The sequence below is a fragment of the Engraulis encrasicolus genome, chromosome 6, assembly GCF_034702125.1.
Source record: "Engraulis encrasicolus isolate BLACKSEA-1 chromosome 6, IST_EnEncr_1.0, whole genome shotgun sequence".
In the NCBI taxonomy this organism is placed as follows: Eukaryota; Metazoa; Chordata; class Actinopteri; order Clupeiformes; family Engraulidae; genus Engraulis; species Engraulis encrasicolus.
In genome coordinates this window covers 18,507,391-18,528,356 of record NC_085862.1, presented here as the reverse complement: position 1 = coordinate 18,528,356, position 20,966 = coordinate 18,507,391, and the positions used below count along the sequence as shown (strand labels likewise).

Genomic DNA, 20,966 nt, shown 5'->3' with positions numbered 1-20,966 from the left:
CCACCCCTCTCCTCTCCATCACCATGACCTCTCCCCAGACCCCCCACCCCCCATCAGATGAGTCTCTCTGTAGGAGGTGGCTGTACGATGTTCCACAGCTCTACGCGTGATCCCTCCTTCTCCTGCCGGCTGGGGCTGTATGTTCCGCGTGTGGCCCGGCGTTTAAGTCCTACCACCAGCCCTGCCAGGGTACCCGCCAACCCCGCCAGCATCGCCATGGCAACCAGGCAAGCCGGCAGCAGCAGGTCCGACGAGACACTCACCTGGTAGGGATCACACACACACACCAGATACACGATCAGTGGACGGCAGCCTGTGAGGCAAAAGAGAGATGTTTTCTAATAGTGAGAATTTACAATGTTCTGAATGTACATTACTCAAAATCCATGTGGGAAAAAAAAACTTTTCTCTGTTCTCGGGTCAGGTGATTAAAATGCCCTAAAAATACCTAATTATATTATATTATATTATATTATATTATATTATATTATATTATATTATATTATATTATAAATGATAATAGTTATTAGTTGGTAATATGATGAAAATAATAGCTATTAATATTATCCTGCTAATTTAAGATAAGCATATTATTTGGGCATTATTATCACATACTTTTATCATCAAGCATTCCAACATTGTAAAAAAGAGAATCTGCCAAAAAAAGGCTTTCAAACGGGCATATTTTGTTTAGTAGTAGGGTAAAGGGGAGCAACAACTCGTCCCTATATCTCTGCACGCCTATGTGCAGTAGTGTGGTAGTGGTCAATAATCCTATCATATGGTCATCAATAAATCTCTTCGTTAGTTCAGTGTGACATTGACATTAGTAACGTTACGCATGTGCTACTTAATTCCCCCCAGGGATCAATGAAGGGAGTCTGCTCTACTCTACTCTACTCTACTGTACTCTACTACTTGCTTGAGAAATGGGCCCTTTATCAATACAATGACAATCATGATGTGATGATGTGATTCTCTCAGTGTTCTGAGAGAATAGGAAACTAGACTTCTGCTCTCTCTCTCTCTCTCTCTCTCTCTCTCTCTCTCTCTCTCTCTCTCTCTCTCTCTCTCCCAGATCTACACGTGGCTGGAGTCAGACCAATGCGACAATGTGTGATGTCATGACTGGAACATTCCAGATGCTCTGACCCGCAGCTAATCTGTCACCCATGTAACACACCTTACCTGCCCAGGTGACCCACTTCTCTCATCCGTGTGATTGTGTGACCAATTGAAGGGTGTGACAATATGACTAACCAATTAAAAGATGTGTTTGGTTGACAGTATGACTAATGAATTAAAGGGTGTGTGACAATATCACTAATACAATTGAAAGATGTGTTTGTTTAACGATACGACTAATGAATTAAAGGGTGTGTTTGTGTGACAAGAGGACTGATCAATTAAAGGGATTTTTATGAGGGAGAGAATATGGCTATACAAGGCAATGAAGGTGTTTGAGAGACAGACAAGACAAAATGACTATACAGTGAAGGTGTTTGAGAGAAAAAGGGCAGTATGAATACACTGCATTCCACATTATTACGCAAATGACATTTTTTGCAGTTTTCCCAAATAATCAATACAAATTACAGTCGTCATATTTTTCAAGTCATCAGCCATTAGAGTACAATTTAAACGTTTTTGAATGAATTTTCCAATGATAACGGTATTTTTTTAAATAATAAAAAACTTAAAATGCCCAAAATGCTCTGTTCCAATTAATTACACAAAACAGTTTTGTAGTGTTGTAATCCAAATTTCTTTCTTTTTTTCCCATCTACATCAAAACAGTTGGCATTTGGTACCTTCAATACATTTCAATGTTCAAAACTTTGTTATAAGCTGTAACTGGAATGCTGCATTTAACATTGAAGTCAATGGCAGGGCATTGCATGGGAGTTCTGGAAGCCCAGATATCCTTGATGCTTTGCTCTCAGCTGTTTTTGTTTGTTTGGTCGGGTGACCCACACTTCACTCTTCAATATACCCGTAGATTTCCATGCCACGTTTAGGTGCTTTGGAGATGATGACATTCTAACTCACCAGACATAACATCCCATTCATTTTCAATGGGGTTTTATGTCTGGTGAGTTAAAATGTCGATACCACCAAAGCACCTAAACGTGGCATGGAAATCTACGGGTATATTGAAGAGTGAAGTGTGGGTCACCAGACCAAACAAACAAAAACAGCTGAGAGCAAAGCATCAAGGATATCTGGGCTTCCATAACTCCCATGCAATGCCCCAGTCATTGACTTCAATGTTAAATGCAGCATTCCAGTTACTAAGACAAAGAGTTTATCATCAAGTATTGAACATTGAAATGTAATTTAGAAGGTACCAAATTCCAACTGTTTTGATGTAAATGGGAAACAAAGAAAGAAATTTGTATTTGAACACTACAAAACTATTTTGCGTAATAATGTTGAACAGAGCATTTTAAGTTTTTTTATTATTTAAAAAAATACTGTTATCATTGGAAGGTTCATTCAAAAACGTTTTAATTGTACTCTAATGGCTGATGACTTGAAAATTATGACGACTGTCATTTGTATTGATTATTTGGGGAAACAGCGAAAAATGTCAGTTGCGTAATAATGTGGAATGCGGTGTATACACACTTAAGGTGATTATGTGAGGGAGACTATATGGCTTTACACTACAACGGGAGTTCCCAACCTATTCACACTTTGGGGCCCACTTGAACACAACTATTTCAACTCTAGGTCCTAGTGTGTGTGTGTGTGTGTGTGTGTGTGTGTGTGTGTGTGTGTGTGTGTGTGTGTGTGTGTGTGTGTGTGTGTACTGCAGAGTGGTGCGTGCGTGCGTGTGTGCAAAGTGGTGTGTGTGTGTGTGTGTGTGTGTGTGTGTGTGTGTGTGTGTGTGTGTGTGTGTGTGTGTGTGTGTGTGTGTGTGTGTGTGTGTGTGTGTGTGTGTGTGTGCGTGCGTACGTGCAAGCAGAGGGAGATCTTGTTATCTGGGATTAGTCGATGAGACCCGGGAGGACAAAAGCCTATCTTCAGAGAGTGTGTGTGTGTGTGTGTTGTGTGTGTGTGTGTGTGTGTGTGTGTGTGTGTTGTGTGTGTGTGTGAGGACAAGGCCTATCTTTGGAGTCGCCTCAGCCAGCGGGAGACAGGGGAGATCAGCCAGCCCTCAATCAATCACACTCCCAGGTCACCACCAGCGCCTCTGTGTGTGTGCGTGTGTATGCGTGCAGGGAAGCCGACAGGGCGGGGGGGGGGAGGTGTCAGTTGTCCAGGGCCCAGGAAGACAGGGGGTCTTCATTACATTGCATGTATTGGGGGGGGGGGGGGGGTCCTTTCAGATGACTTTGTCCTGGGCCCAGCAAAAGCTGTCAGTGGTCCTGCATGCATGCATGTGTGAGTGGAAGGGAAGGGTCATCTAGAGTGTGTGTCTCTGTCTGCTGTAGGATGTGTGGCTACTCTGCCCTAAGTATTTCATGGTCACAAGCATGTAGCCTTTGAATGGTGGTTTGAATTGCTTGCAGAAGGTCAGTAGACCGAAACGTTGCATTAAACCATGCAAATGTGAACAGTGTGCGGGAGCTTTCTTTACTTTAACATAAGCATGTAGCCTAACATCTACAATTGATCAATTTAACATTTGTTGCGCATATTACGCTTAATGTGCTTTATTGTAGTGCTGAACAGAGGATGGACACTTGTAATTTTAACTGAGAAGCATTAAATAAAGTAAAGATGATTTAACATTCTTATAATTGTTCTGTATCTCTTCCACCTCCTATAGATATCTAATTACAGTGTATGTCTATAGATATGGAATTACAGTGTATGTCTATAGATATGGAATTACAGTGTATTATGTCTACTAGACCTGTCCTCTCTCCCTTCCATCACTGCTGGAGCACACAGGTTACTGTGTGTGTGTGTGTGTGTGTGTGTGTGTGTGTGTGTGTGTGTGTGTGTGTGTGTGTGTGTGTGTGTGTGTGTGTGTGTGTGTGTGTGTGTGTGTGTGTGTGTGTGTGTGTGTGTAGGGCTCAGCGGGACCCTTTCCTTCCCCTCTGATGGGCCTGACAGCCGAGCGCAATGCCAGACAACAGCTCTGTGTGTGTGTGTGTGTGTGCGTGTGTGTGTGTGTGTGTGTTTGTGTGTGTGTGTGTATGTGTGTGTGTGTGTGTGTGTGTGTGTGTGTGTGTGTGTGTGTGTGTGTGTGTGTGTGTGTGTGTGTGTGTGTGTGTGTGTGTGTGTGTGACAGCTGAGTGCAACGCCAGACAACAGCTGAGCTGAGACGCCATACCAGAGTGAGTGATGTGCTGGATGGCAAGGTGAAACACACACACACACACACACACACACACACACACACACACACACACACACACACACACACACACACACACACACACAGAGTTACAGACACACAGACACACACAGTTAGACACACACACATACACACACACACACACACACACACACACACACACACACACACACACACACACACACACACACACACACACACACACACACAGAGTTACAGACACACACACACACACACACACAGTTACACACACACACACACACACACACACACACACACACACACACACACACACACACACACACACACACACACACACACACACACACACACACACACACACACACACACACACACACACCGAGTTACAGACACTCACACACATACAGTGTTTCTCTTTTTCTGCGCTAGTGTGTGTGTGCACGTGTGTATGTGTGTGCATGAATGCGCGAGACACACTGAAACTGACAAACAACAGATCAAAGATGAGAGAGGATGAGAGATGGTGTTTATTTGAAGACATAGACAGACACTCACAAAGAGTATGATGTGTAAGACAAAAGACATGCTGCCCCCCATCGATACACACTCTTACATTCAAACAATGATAGACAGACAGACAAACAGATACAGTGAAAAAAAGACACAAAGAACTACAGAAACACACCGAAACAAAGGAAAAGGTGGTGACTCTAGGATAAGTGAAATAAACAGCATGAGATAAGGATAGGTGGTGACACTAGGATAGGTGGAGACGTAAGAAGTAAACAGCATGCGATAAAATCGTGTCCATAAAAGAATCACAACATGACGATGTGACAGTATGTACGAAAGCCCGGCTCAAACTACACGACTATAGACTCGATTCTTGGCTGAAACCACACCCTTATGACAATTGGTGAAACGTTATCCCCCAGAACCATCACTAGCGATTTTTGGGCACAATTTCCTTGTCGTCTGCGACATTCTAAGATAGAAGTTTTGCCAAAGAGTCGTAGATCGCAAATTGTACATATCAAACAGGGTTTGATATTTATGAGTCGGAATAGAACGTCTGGCATTGCATCTGTTTACGAGCAGGGACAAGACAGTTGTGATTATCTTAATGTGTGTGGCGTGACCCAAAATCGGACATGATTCTAAAGTTGTGTAGTTTGAGCCTGGCTTAAGATGAATGACTTGATGAACAGGAAGAACATGCATTTGTCAATGATCTTATAGGCTACTGTGTACACAGACAGAAATCATGGGCTTGGGGAACATTGAAAACCTGGTCATTCAAAACTACTGTACATAAATATAATTCACACACAAAGACACGAAGATGATCGAAAGGAGTACAAAATACACTAAAAAGTCAAAAGTAGAAATATCTTCCCTCTTTTTGTGTTCCTTTTCTCCTTGCTTAAACATTATTTCCCCATGCTACCATTTGTTGTGCTTGTTCGTTTGTTATGCAAGTGTTTCCATGCTAGCATTCTGCTTCCCTCCACATCACGCCACAGTGCTAATCTTCAACATGAGTCTGGTATCTAGTGTTTACAGAAGTGTGACAGAAAGCTATTGAGGCCTGTATTCTCAGTGTGGCAATTCAACAGTAGGACAAGTACAAGTGTCCGTGTTCAAGTATACTCTGAGGACAGGAGGATTCCCTTTGACAATAGGTGCAGTCCAGTCCAGTACAGTATAGTACAAACTGTAGGCCTACAGTACAGCAGTTGGAAGAGATCAGCTCATTAGCTACCATGCTGGATCACTCACACAGAATGAACACAAAAGGCACAATTAAAAAAAGCCCAAACAAAACATCCTGCCTTGTACAATGTTCCACTCTGGCTTTGTAGCTTTGTAACAAGGTAGCCTACTACTGCACTACTAACAGATTGCTATGCGTTAGGCTCTTATAGGGTTGCCAAACGTCCCTTGAAATACGGAATCGCCCCGTATAAAGTCACACAATGTGTCCATAAAAGAGTCGCAACATGATGATGTGACAGTATGTACGAAAGCCCGGCTCAAACTACACGACTATAGGCCAGATTCTTGGCTGAAACCACACAAAATCGCCCCGTATTTTGAAACAAAAGTGTGGTTCTGTATTGTGCTGAAACCGGACACAATTTGGTTAAAATTCAGGAAATTGCATCTAAAAAATACAACATTTTCTGAGGGAGGGGCCCCAGAATGAGGTGAAGAATGAGGTGTCCTGTGTTTTTTTAAATGACAGTTGCAGACTGTAAGCTGACTATTTATTAGAAGGTGACTATTGGTTAGCTTCTACTGGCATGGTGTACTGTGTGTGACATGATCCAGAGCTTTTCAATATCTCTGAAATCTCTACCTGTATAATACTGGACTGATCTTTGGGTCAATTACCTTTTTTTGGCCTCAGACCACATAACCACAGCTAATGCCCATAAATTAATTAGTATTTGGTAATGTACGACAATGAATATGATTCTTAGATAATCAAGTAAAACTAAACAAAAAACAAAAAAAATCCATACAATAGTGGAAGTAGCTGTGGTTGCACCACCCTGACATGTACTACTAGGCCTACTAAAATGTTATTGACCACTTACTGAAGTCCCCCCACCACACCCCCTAGACTACAGTGCTCCAGAAAGGTTGAGAACCACTGGTCTAGACCTGCCACCCCACCCCCTCTGTCTATAGTAATTGAAAGTGCTAGACTCATATGGTCCTGCGGTCCAATTTGACCATTAATTAATGAATTAATTAATGAATGAATGAATCAATCAATCAATCAATCAATTAATTAATTAATTAATGAATTAATGAATTAATTAATTAATTCCTTCATACAATCATTCGTTCATTCATTCTTTCTTTCTTTCATTCATTTGATCTATCAGTCAATCATTCGTTTTTTTATTAAAATATTGGTCGATGTACATATTATGTATTTGCAGTATTTCTAAGTATTAAACATGAATGCGCATATGATTTTCTTCTTAGTGTGTTCAGTACTTAGATTGAAATGATTAGCATACAGTAGCTTAGCACAATCACTGGAAGTAAATGGTGCCCTTAGCATCAAGTCACAATAGCCGTTTTGCACTCTGGTGAATTTTACATTCCTTTTAAAGTGCATTTGAGGATGTTTTATTTGTCTCAGTATTTTTGAGTCTTTGCTTGGCTTATTCTTCCACTCGGGAGCCGTGAGTAAGATTATGTCTTTATAATCAGATATTACCATTACACGTTGCTTTAAATACAGCTGCCATGGATTCCTTCAGCTTGTGCATTTAGAACAGGTGATTTCACCAATTACAACACAATATTTCACCAATTACAATGATAGTGTCTATTTAAACACAAATTGCAATTTACTGTATGTTGGTGATAGTGAGCACAAACACACTTTCATTGAATACTGGTGGTGGTGATAGACTTAAGGATGCAGTCATTGAATACTGGCGACTGTGTGTGTGTGTGTGTGTGTGTGTGTGTGTGTGTGTGTGTGTGTGTGTGTGTGTGTGTGTGTGTGTGTGTGTGTGTGTGTGTGTGTGTGTGTGTGTGTGTGTGTGTGTGTGTGTGTGTGCTCTTCTGCTGGTGGTGATAGACCTAAGCATGTGGTCATTGAGCTCAGGCCTGCCAGCGTGTGTCAGTGTGCCAGTTAGTTACAGGTAGAGGTGCTCCGATTGCTCGGCAGCCGATCATGCTCGGCCGATAATGGCCAAAAATAGCCTGATCGGTGATCGGAAAAACATGCCGATCAAAAAACCGATCCAGAGATATTAAATTCCTCACGCAACCATTTCGCCTTTACACCTGGCGCTGCCTGCATGTAGCCTAGGTGCTGGCTCTGCACAGCTGCTGCACCAAAATAAGGCATCTTTACTTGTCTTTAACTTTTTGGAATTCCCTCCTTCATTTTCACCATTTATAATCATATCTGCATCAACAATGATCTGATTTTCCGATCCATGCGCAGTTTACATGACGCTTGTAATTTGTGAATGACGTGTCAGTGTCGCCATGTTCACTATTTTGAGTTACAGCCTGTCAGCACGCAACAACTAAACGTTTCCAAAACAATCATCAACTGTATTGTTTTTAAAGTTGTAGCCTAATGGACAGCCAGGTCCTTAGTTTTGTAGTCGCTGCAACACCAAACAGCAACTAGGGAGAATGGACGGTGAAACTCAATGAGTCTGTGCAGGGAATTCTACATTCTATGACAGTGTTACAGAGAAAGAGCTTTCCTCGCAGACATGCTGTGTTGTGCGTGTTGCCTGTTCTTTCAAGTGAAGTTTTTTTTCTTGTTTTGTGTATGTAGAATCTCAAGTGTTTCAGTCACAATGTAATTTGCGATAGACTACTTCTCGCCCGTTAGCCATTTTACGTTATAACCTGTGTAGTTGCCTCGGTCAGCACGCGACAAGTTCACGTTGTCCGCACAAGCATGCCAACGTTATTGTTTTCAAAGTTGTAATTGACAGTCAGTCGATTAGTTTGATAGTCGCTGAAACGCCAAACGGCGACAGAAGTGAGAGGGAGAGAGCAGAACGGTCGCGGAGCACTGCAGCTGTGGACAGTGAGTGACAGAGAGGGGAGGGGCTCTCCTCACGAGGCTGCTCATTTAAAGCGACAGGGTTTTTTCTCGTATGCAGAAGACGAGAGACTGAGATCCAGGTGTCTGAGCTTCAATTCAATCTCAAATAGTTAAGTAATTATATGCAATAACTTATAAATTGATGTAATGTTTCAGTTTCAATTCAATCTTAAATAGTTTAGTAATTATATGCAATAACTTATAAATTGATTAATAGGCCTACTGTAGACTTACTTGTAGGCTATATTACCAACACTAGTCTGAAAGAGCTGAAAGATAATAATAATAATAATAATAGCCTAATAATAATAATAATAATAATAATAATAATAATAATAACAATAATAATAATAATCATAATAGTAATAGCCTAATAATAGGCCTACATTGTGAAAGCGACATGTGCAAATTAAGATTGATTGGTTTATGGGCAGAAATATTCAATAAGGATAATTAATAGGCTATTAAAAAATAGGAAATAATTTCTGTGATCGGCAATGATCGGTGATCGGCAGATAAAGATTTTTGGTGATCGGTATCGGTGATCGGGCCAAAAAATGGTGATCGGAGCACCTCTAGTTCCAGGCCAGTGCACCACTACTCATGTGTCCGTTAGCCTAATGCTCCCTAGTGCAGCCACCTGCACAGAAGGTCAGCCGCTCAGGACGCCTTATCCAACTAACCATAATTGCCTTTGCCACTGATGCCTCCTACACACACATACACACACACACATACACACACACACACACACACACACACACACACACACTACTACTACTACTACTACTGCTACTACTACTACTCTTACTACTCTTACTACTACTAAGAGGTAATGCTTTGCCCGTCACAGGAATGGGAAACCAGTATGAGGTAGGCTCGCACACGTACAATGCACACTCTCTCTCTCACACGCGGGCTCTCTCCTCATCCATCCACCGACGTAATAACTTCCCACCAACGTAATAACCCTGCCAACGTAATAAATAAGTGTGCATTTCAAACGTAATGGCCCGACCAAGGTTATAATTTCCTGCGAACATAATAATTCTTGCCTCCTGCCAACGTAATACACAGATAATACACAGAAATTATTACGTTGGTGGGAAGTGTGACACCCTCTTGAGGTATGTGATCAAACTGGAAGAGGTTCTGCACAGACACACACACAGACACACTCACACACACATACACTCACACAGACACACAGACACACACACACACACACACACACACACACACACACACACACACACACGCGTCCTCATCCGTCCCTCTGTCCCCAGTCCACCTCTGGTTCATCGTCGTCCAGTCGCAGTATGAGGTAGGACAGCAGCTGGAAGAGGTTCTGCCAGAGCAGCACGGCCACAAAGAAGTAAATGTCGCTTACGTCGATCTCGCAGATCTCGCCGCCGAACGTCATCTCGCACACACACTGGAAGCGGCCGACCATGTTGCGGCAGTAGCCGCCGTTCAGGCACGGGTTCGAGGCGCACTCGTCCACCTCGATCTCACACCTGTGGAGGGAGACACACGCACACACGCACACACACAAACACACACACACGCGCGCACACAAACACAATAGAATATGTAATATCATACTCAACGACCTGCTCACACCTGTAGGGAGATGCGTTCATGCGGTACGGGCACACACACACAAATGTACAGTACATTCAGACACGCATGCACACACACACACACGCCCATGTACAAATGTATATTCTTATGCACGTGCGCACACACACACACACGCATGTACATTCAAATGTGTGCGCGCACACGACACACACACATACGCACACACATACGCACACACACACACACACACACACACACGTAGTCATACACACACAAGAATTATCAGACATGTAGGCCTACATTAACACACACACACACATACACACATATGCACATGGGCACACACACAAACACACAAATTAGTGTCATTTGTGATATGATTCTCCTGTGCTATGTACCTGACCACTCTGCTGAAACTCCTGTGGCAGCATATCTTTGTGTGTGTGTATGTGTGTGTGTGTGCGTGCGTGCGTGCGTAAGTGCGTAAGTGCGTGCGTGCGTGCGTAAGTGCGTAAGTGCGTGCGTGCGTGCGTGCGTGTGCACGCATTTGTGTCCCTAGGGATGAGAGGATGATGTAGCTGTGTCAGAGGTGTGTGTGTGTGTGTCAGGGGTGTTTTCCGAATGAGGCGTGGACAGCACATGATGACAGGGACACTAGAACACACACACACACACACACACACACACACACACACACACACACACACACACACACACACACACACACACACACACACACACCAGCAAGCAGCCTGCTCTCTGCCACAAAGAAGAGCACACACACACACACACACACACACACACACACACACACACAGACACACAATCACCCCCGGAGTGACATGTACACAATGGACTGACATGGGTGAATAGCATGCACACACACACAGACACGCACACACACAGACGCACACAAGGACAGGGCTGGGCAGGGCATAACAGGGCAGTGGGGGGTTAGGGGGGGATGTAGCGCTAACATGCTTATTATTTTGGCCCCCCATGGTCTGAATAAAACATGTGCTGTGCTGGGGGCAAACAGAGAGGCAGGAGCCACATATGACATGACACAACAGGCGGACACACACACACACACGGGAGCAAGGAGAGCACACGATGCACACACACACACACACACACGCACACACACACACACACACACACACACACACACACACACACACACACACACACACACAGAAATGAGCAGGAGGTGCATATGACATACAAACTCACATGAATAACACATGCACTCCATACATACACACACGTGTACACACAGCCACACAAACAGACATGAATAACATGCATGCATGCACATACAGTATACTACATGTGCAAACACACGCGCGCGCACACACACACACACACACACACACACACACACACACACACACACACACACACACACAGATGCACACATGCACACACACATACACACACATGCACATGCACACACACGCACACCCCTCCTCACCGGTGTCCAGTGAATCCGCTGGTGCATTCACAGTAGAGGTACTCCTCAGAGCAGTTGCCCCCGTTGAAACAGGTGTAGTTACGCTCCTCATCCCCACAGACGGAGACCGGCAGACGAGGACGAAACCTGCACACACACACACACACACACACACACACACACACACACACACACATACAGATACACACACACACCAGTGGAAGAAGACAATAACTTAATTCATTGAGAAACGTCATTATATGAATTTGCTGTTACTGGAATGGCAAGTCGTAGCCTATACTGCATTACTAAAGGCCCTGTGTTATGTCATAGTAGTGTAGCACTACAGTAGTTAACTTTTCAGTGAATATAACAGCATTTCACTGGTGCAACGGTGTGCATTATGACGCTATAAATAATATAACTATTCATATAGCACAATTCATACAAAACATGCAGCTCAACAGTATCAACAACGATTTCAACAAAATAAATAAAACAGGTTGATTAAGAAGAAGAAGACAGATATTTGGCAAAAGGTAAGGTCAAGGTATGCTGAGTGTTGGATTAGTTGGATGAGGATGGGGAAAGATGGTGGGGGGGGGGGTGTCAAGAGGTCAAATCAGGACAGATGACTAAGCAGCCACAGGCTTCCCTGGGGACAACCCCATCGCACACACACACACACACACACACACACACACACACACACACACACACACACACACACACACACACACACACACGCACACACACACACACACACACACAGCAGCAGGCACCATGCACACATACACACACACAGCAGCAGGCACCGTGAGCACACACACACACACACACACACACACACACACACACACACACACACACACACACACACACACACACACACACACACACACACACACACACACACACACACACACACACACACACACACACACATCCAGGCGTCTCTTGAGGATAAGGATTAGGTGGTGATGGGGATCATGATATTAGCATGTCAATGCCAATCGCCAGGGGCTTTACTTTAGACAGAATATTTTAGCACTCACAAAGCACAACTTATACACATATTCAAAATATATTAGGACTAGCTCTACCCACTACAACAAAGCACTTTTCATAATCAAAGTTATGAAACCATACGCCTAAATAATACTGTGAATTAAATTTTTTCTAGTTGCTATCGTATAATACACATTCATTTTCATTTACATATTATAGCTACTAAAAGCAGGTAGCCTCTTCATGCAGACGGGACTGTCGAGGGGCCTATTAAGTCCACTACGTCATGACAACATTGCTATGATAACATTGCTATGACATTACCAAGAGCCTTAAAGGGATATGCCACCACCAGGTCAAACTGAGTGTCTCACCACAGTCCTGAGACTTTAGTAAATGGGTGGAGGCGTTTTCCAAGTGACCCAGCCAATGGCCTCGTTTACATGAGACTGAATTCCGCTTTAAAAACATCATGTAAACACTTGACAATTCAGAAGGAAAGTCCAATGTAACCTTGACGGAACTATAATAAAATAAATAATAAAAAACGTCATGTAAACGTGGCCATTGTACGACTCCATAAGCACTGATCGTAGCTTAGTGTAGCGTGGTAGCTGCAGTCTGCCGTCGCCATCGAAAGGTTTCGTCCAAAGGGGATGAAGTTACTCTATATATTTTTTTCCAATCACTTTGTGTGTCCTGTATATTCACATGCGGTGCAAATCAACAGGAAGGACTGTTTTCTGGTGCGTTAACACAGTCGAAGTACAGACGGACCACTGCTGCTAGGTGGTGCCGGGGTCAACACGCTCTGAACAAAGGGCTTAAACAATTCAAAAAAGAAAGAAAGAAAATGAATCACTCACTCTTTCCTGATGTCGATATACCATGGAGGGTCCTCAATCCTCTTACTGTGGAGGAAAGAAATGAAATAGAATATTATATTATATCAATTATAAAATAGAATTAAATATATAGCTGTACGGTATATATTAAATATCATATCATCATTTCAAATAATAACTGTTGTTTTCTACCTTTTATGGCGAAATCCAAGCATGAATATACAATTACTTACTGAATTTTGAAGAGCTACGATTAATATTACCAAATTTAAGTGGAAAATGTTAAAAAGTAGGTGGACAAGGTTGTTATGCACGCTTGCATAATATCACATTTTCATAATTGCACGTTTGGGGGGTAAAAAGGATGGGCTGAGTCCGAATCAGATGGAGAATTAACTAACATGGAAATTGAGTTGTTCTTCAAGGTCATTGATTTCCTATTGAACCCCAACCTGAAATCCATCTCTAAAGTTATCAAATAATTTGCTTAATTCAGTTTCAGCGCCTTTTTGCTGCTTCATATGTCAACAAGGTGGTGGTGGAGTTGCCGAGGATCATCTATAAGGGAATTATTGGCAGTATCTCAGTTGGACCCTTTTTTGGCAAAGATTGGTTAAGGTTTTGGAGTGAATGGAGAGTACATGAAGATGTAAACAAGATAGTTCTAGGTTCATATTGAAAGTTGAACATTAAAGGAATACTAAAGTGACATGCTAGTTTTTGGCTTTATTGATTAATGTATAAACACAAAAAGCCAACTTGCATAATATCCTTATCCACCCACATTCTTACATTTTCCAATGTAACATTTCCACTTAACATTTCCAAAATTTTATTTCAATAAATTCATAACTACACTAGTTAATCATCTTCCTGCAGATTAATATCATATCAAATATGTAATATACACAATATTTCAATAAATTCATATCTATACTAGCATGAAACTCCATTTAGTCTCTCTCTCTCTCACACACACACACACACACACACACACACACACACACACACACACACACACACACACACACACACACACACACACACACACACATTGTACTGCATTATTAATCATTCTCAAAATAAGTTGCATTATACACACACACACACACACACACACACACACACACACACACACACACACGCACACGCGCACACACACACACAAACAAATACCTTAAGCTGTATATTTGCATATCTATTGTATTTTCATTAAAATAATATATTAAGTGGTCCCCAGAGAAGCCGTGCCGTACTTAAGTAAACTGTGTTTAGAGTGCGCCGTCATGTGACCCAAAATGACGTCGTTTTGATTTGCAAAGCTCTGCAGCCAGAACAATGCTCTCACATGTTCTTGGAATGATCTGGCAATGTAGGCTACAACAAAAATCTATGTTTTATTGTAGTCCTACAACACGCACTATAGTTCTACAGCATGTTGTGCTAGGCTATCTGTTTTTTTAACTTGCTCGACACCCGACAGATTCTGCCGTTTCTCTCATGAACAGCAGAGGGCGCACTTCCGAAAATAGGAGCCAAATGGGGCGCGAGACGCGAGTGAGTATGAATGGTCTGCCGCTTTCGTCATTAATGGTTCTCGAGCCAAATGGCGTGAGTTACGCATTTGAAGTCAGCCAGCCCCTTTATTGGTCCGAACTGCTGAGTTCATGCATTTAACATGCCCACACGTGTGTGTCTGTATGTGTGTCTGTATGTGTGTGTGTGTGCGTGTAGGACTGGGTACCGAAATTCAATTCTTTGATGGAACCGAATTAAAAGCTAAGGTTCTACTTGGTATTGAAACGTGCCTTGTCTGTCGGTTCCACGTTTCGGTTCCTGAAGTCTGACTGTCAGAGCCATCAAATGTGTGTTTAAGCACGCGGCCATTTCAGCCAATCACAAGTGTCACAAACTGACCACGCTCCTCCTCTTCCCGTTTCGAACCTCATTTAAACGATTGATAAGACAGCTGATTTTCAACCATCTGATTGTAGGCTACTATTGAGAAACAAAAACATGCCGTCGAAAGCGTGGCTATATTTCCGAAAATGGAACCGTTCTGGTACCGGAACCGGAAATGGAACCGGAACCGAAAATTGTCAATCAATACCCAGGCCTATGTGCGTGTGTGTGTGTGTGCGTGTGTGTGTGTGTGTGCGTGCGTGTGTGCGTGCGTGTGTGCGTGCGTGCGTGCGTGCGTGTGTGTGCGTCTGAGTCTGTGTTTATGTGCGCGTCTGAGTCTGTGTGTATGCGCGTGTGTGTACCTGCAGTACTGCCCGGTGTAGTTGTCGGGGCAGAGGCAACCGTAGCTGTTGACTCCGTGCAGGCAGGTGGCGCCGTGGGCACACAGGTGCTCGTCGCAGACGTCCACCTGGTAGTCGCAGCGCTGCCCCGAGTAGCCCACCTGGCACGCACACCTGTACGCACGCCCCTCCACGCTGCAGTTGCCGTGGAGACAGGGTGAGGAGAGGCAGGTGTCCTCCAGGACCTCGCAGCGCTGGCCGACCCAGCCGTGGGGGCACTCGCACACGTAGCCCTCCCCCATCCCCAACCCCAAATCGCCCCTTTCCGGCTCCTTCTCCCCCTTCTGCTCCCGCTCCGCCGCTAGGTCCCGACATCGCCCGCCGCTCAGGCACGTGTCCGGCCGGCACACGGCGTCGCCGCGGCAACCCACGGACGGGGCAGAGCCCGTCACAGACGCCAGGTCGAAGCGCTCAGGCTGTTGCCGCGGCAAGGTGAGCTGGGTGGGGGCGAAGAAGGGCAGAGGGAGACCGCCCAGCTCCACAGAGCTCAGGCAGCCCACCAGACCTGCTGACCCCCCCTGAGCCAAACCCAGACCCCCCAGCTGCACCAACACTCCTCGGCCTCCCTCTCCTCCTCCTCCACCTCCTCCCTCTCCTCCTCCTCCACCTCCTCCCCCCCTTCCTCTTCCTCCCTCTCCTCCTCCTCCTCTGCCTCCCTCTCCTCCTCCTCCTCCTCCTCCTCTGCCTCCCTCTCCTCCTCCTCCTCCTCCCCTTCCTCTAGCTCCATCTCCTCTTCTTCCTCCTCGTTTTATTCTTCCTCCTCTTCCTCCCCCTCGTCTCCCTCCCCTGATGAAGTCCAGGCTGCCGGACTCCGCCCCTCCCGAGGTGCTGGTGAGCTCCTCCCTGTCGTCCAATACGAGCGTCCAGGGGGAGGAGTCAGCCCAGGGGGCCGTCATCAGGAACTCGGCGCGGTGCCACCAGCCGTCGCTCACGGCCACCGAGCTGCGGAGCGTCAGGGGGGCACGCGAAGGGGGAGGGGGAGGGGCGGAGGACAGCTGGGCCAATGGTGATCGTGGTAATGATGGTAATGATGGTGAGGAGGAGGAAGAGGATGATGATGGTGGTAAAGGTTGTGAGGAGGAGGAGGAGGAGGATGATGATGGTGGTGATGATGGTGAGGAGGAGGAGGATGATGATGCTGGTGATGATGGTGGTGGTGGAGATGATGATGGTGGTGATGGAGATGATGATGATGGAGATGATGACGGAGATGATGGTGATGAGGACTCCAGTGATGGTGATGAAGATTCCGGCGACAACGATGATGATGATGGTGATACTGATGTACTCAGCTCTGGAAATGATGTGCTCATCTCCACTGACGATGATGATGATGATGACTCAGGTGATGAGGATGATGAGGATGACGTACTCAGTGATAACAGCTCCGGAGATGATGTGCTCAACTCCACTGATGATGATGATGTTGATGACGGCGATGGTTCTGGTGATGGTGCTGAGGATGGTGATGAAGAGTGCTGGTCTCCGCTGAGCAGCTGCAGCACCAGATATCCGTCCTGCAGCCACACGGTGGCGAACTGCTGTCCGCTCTGGGCGTGCAAGATGGCGGCGTTGCGCTGGCTGGTGCGCAGGCGGAAGGAGATGCTGGTCAGGCTGGTGGACATGCCCTCACTGGCCCGGTAGAGCAGGGTCGAGTTGCCCTCAAACATCATGGTGGCCATACCTGCAGACAGACAAGGGATACATTAGATTATATTACACTACATTACAATACATTACACTACATGCCCTATTCATAAATCTCTGAAGTCGGACCTCCAGTCTAAGCCAAAAAAATCACCAAAAGAATACTTTCCTTTTACACCCAATCAACACATTTGTAGACCTAAAAAGGGTTGTTATTTCGTTGTTGTTTGTCACATGTAGACCTAAAAAGCATTATTTGTTTTTTTGTGCAACATTTGTAGATCTTATAAGGGGTTTTATTAGATCTATCATTAGACCTACATGTATATTGTGTGTGCATCTGTATATGTCTAATCAGTGACAGCAGAACAGATGGAGGCCTGCAAATCATACTTAATTAGAAGAGAGATAATCTGACCGATAGCCAACCCCTGCTGCCACACCAACCAAGACTAGTCATTAACATATTGCACACTAGACAAAGCTTGCGTCAGTAGACATAGTGCACACCAGGCAAAGCTAGCGTCAGTAGACAAGAATAGTAGCAGGGGAATTCCAACTATGGATTACCTTTGAGGAGTACCATCACATACAGTACAGTACATGTACCGGTAATTGGAATTTTGCCAAAATGTTCAGTTCTCACTATGATATTGATGACTATCAGGGCTTGACACTAGCACCAGAAAACCGGCCAAATGCTGGTAAAACTTGGCTGTGGCTAGTAATACTTTCAGTGTCACTAGCCAATTTGGCTGGAAGCTTATTCCTTGGTATGACATATGTATCATAGTAGCCTCTATTCTGTTGTTTGACTCTTGTGTATCAATGGTTTGTGTTTAAGTTCAAGAAAAATCTTAATAACTCAGTTTCTGTTTGCTTGATATTCTTCCATGTAGAAAGCTTTACACTTATCTTGCCTTAACATCCGGTTAGACATACGCTATCATGATAAAGAGAAAAAAAAACAATATAAAATCTATGGCTAGTGGAATACCTGAATGGCTAGTGACTCGGATAAACCACTAGCCACAGTGACCGGTGATTGAAAAAGTTAATGTCAAGCCCTGATGACTATGGTAAGGACTTTGCGGGATTTTTTTTTACACAGAGCTCTACAGAAACAGTAGTATGTTCAAGTACAATTCTAAAGGATCTCGGGGGCAAATCCTTACTCCTCATCAGCTCCTGCAAAACACGGTCTGACTTGTAATCAACAGGCTGGAGTGTATGTGTATGTGTCTGTGTGTTTGTGTGTTTGTGTGTGTGTGTGTGTGTGTGTGTGTGTGTGTGTGTGTGTGTGTGTGTGTGTGTGTGTGTGTGTGTGTGTGTGTGTGTGTGTGTGTGTGTGTGTGTGTGTGTGTGTGTGTGTGTTTATTGAGTCATCTCGCAGGATTATGGATGCTGACTAATATCTCACCAGCAGACAACACACACACACACACACACACACACACACACACACACACACACACACACACACACACACACACACACACACACACACACACACACACACACACACACACACACACACACACACACACACACACACCAAATGGCCTGGTTGCTGACTAATTAGGTCAGAAGCTAAATGCCTGCGAACTCGTTGAGCCCCGTGTGACATGAGGTGACCCCGAGTGTGTACATGTGTGTGTACTCACACTCAGTGATTGAAGAGGTGTTTGTGTGCGTGTGTGTGTCTCACACTCGTATCCATGGTTGTCAAGGCAGCAGTGTGTGTGTGTGTGTGTGAGCCTGCGCTCGCTTGTGTGTGTACTCACACTCATATCCGTGGGTGACGAGTTGGCAGAGTGTGTCGGGGGGGCAGGGGGAGAGCTCGCACCACCTGACCTGCTCGCAGTGTTGGCCCTCCGTGTGGGCGGGGCAGGTACACAGGAAGTCATCCCACGCAGAGAAGCACATCCCCCCATTCTGACATGGGTTGTTCTGGAACACATACACATAAGAAATACATTCTGACACGGGTTGGTCTGACACACACACACACATACATAAGAAATCCATTCTAACACGGGTTGTTCTGGAGGACACACACACACGGACACACACACACGGACACACACTGACACACACTGACACACACACATACACCGTACATATACATAAGAAAGACATGCCGCCTGGGTTGGGTGGCATGGGTTGGTCTTGAGGGGTCGGGTAGGAATCAAGTTTCACACGTGCAGAGAGAATCTTCTGTATTCAGAATGATAAGATATATTTCCATGATTATGGTGGTGCCCTTTTTATCACTCCACCTAGCATGTTGCTAACCAATTAGCAGGATGTTGCTGAGGAACTCACTCCTGGAATACTTCATATCCTTAATATCCTGATCATAGAAAGTAAAGTATAGGAATAGAGCACAACAGTATAATCAGGTTGATCTGCCGCCATCTTGCTTTCTTTGCACATGATGTGCTTATTCAGGATTTGTAATTCAAGAAAAGGGTGTCAACATGCACATAGCCGGAATGCTGGTCATATCTCAGGCACTGAAGTGCATTTTATATATACAAGTACCTACTATATTGAGACCATAACTAGGTCAAATATGCCTCCATCTACCGTCCACTATTACTGCTCTGCCCGCTGACCTATGAGGCGATAACAGGCGATCACTATGGCGATCACAGTCACTGAAGTGTATTTTATACGCAGCACATAGGTGGGTCAATGACATTGTTGATGTAGCAGATGTCAGTGCGGTACAACCACAGATGATGTCACTATTGTATGGATTAAATGGTTTTTGTTCTGTTTTTTTATGGATCATTTAAGGAGCATGTTCATGCCTGTACATTATTTACCAATTACGAATTAATTTATGGGCATTAGCTGTGGGTGCCTACCACCTGACGTCTACTACTAAAAACAATGTAATTGGTATAATAACTGGGTCACATACGCTCTCATCTCCTGACCTATGGGGATGACTGGGTGCAGGCCGTCAGGTCTGATCCCCGCACAGCATGATGGGTAATGCGGCCGGAGCGGAGCGGGGTTAATCTGCCTAAGCTGTTCCGAGATCACCTGTTGCCCACAGCAACCCAGATCAGGTGAGAGTCAGCGGCCCGTTGCTAGGTGATGGCGATGGTGAGGTGAGGTGAGATGGCTAACCTTGCCAACCAACAGTGAGGCGCTCACTCACGCCAGTCATGTACTGCAGTGCCAACCAGCAGTGAACAACTCGCTCACTCACGCTACTCATGTAGCC

At 44.7% G+C, this 20,966-nt stretch overlaps 1 protein-coding gene across 1 annotated transcript in view; it reads right to left on the bottom strand.

The window, feature by feature from the left end:
- crb1 (crumbs cell polarity complex component 1) overlaps positions 1–20,966 on the bottom strand; it is a 59,708-nt gene continuing 38,742 nt past the window's right edge. Inside the window, exons 9-17 of the mRNA XM_063200394.1 lie at positions 19,513–19,678; positions 17,544–17,765; positions 16,804–17,042; positions 16,381–16,623; positions 16,043–16,314; positions 13,800–13,844; positions 11,947–12,072; positions 10,279–10,405; positions 1–263 (exon numbers count right to left, since the gene is read on the bottom strand). Coding sequence (XP_063056464.1) covers positions 54–263; positions 10,279–10,405; positions 11,947–12,072; positions 13,800–13,844; positions 16,043–16,314; positions 16,381–16,623; positions 16,804–17,042; positions 17,544–17,765; positions 19,513–19,678 — 1,650 coding nt within the window. The 3' untranslated portion in view covers positions 1–53. The remainder of the gene's footprint in view (positions 264–10,278; positions 10,406–11,946; positions 12,073–13,799; positions 13,845–16,042; positions 16,315–16,380; positions 16,624–16,803; positions 17,043–17,543; positions 17,766–19,512; positions 19,679–20,966) is intronic.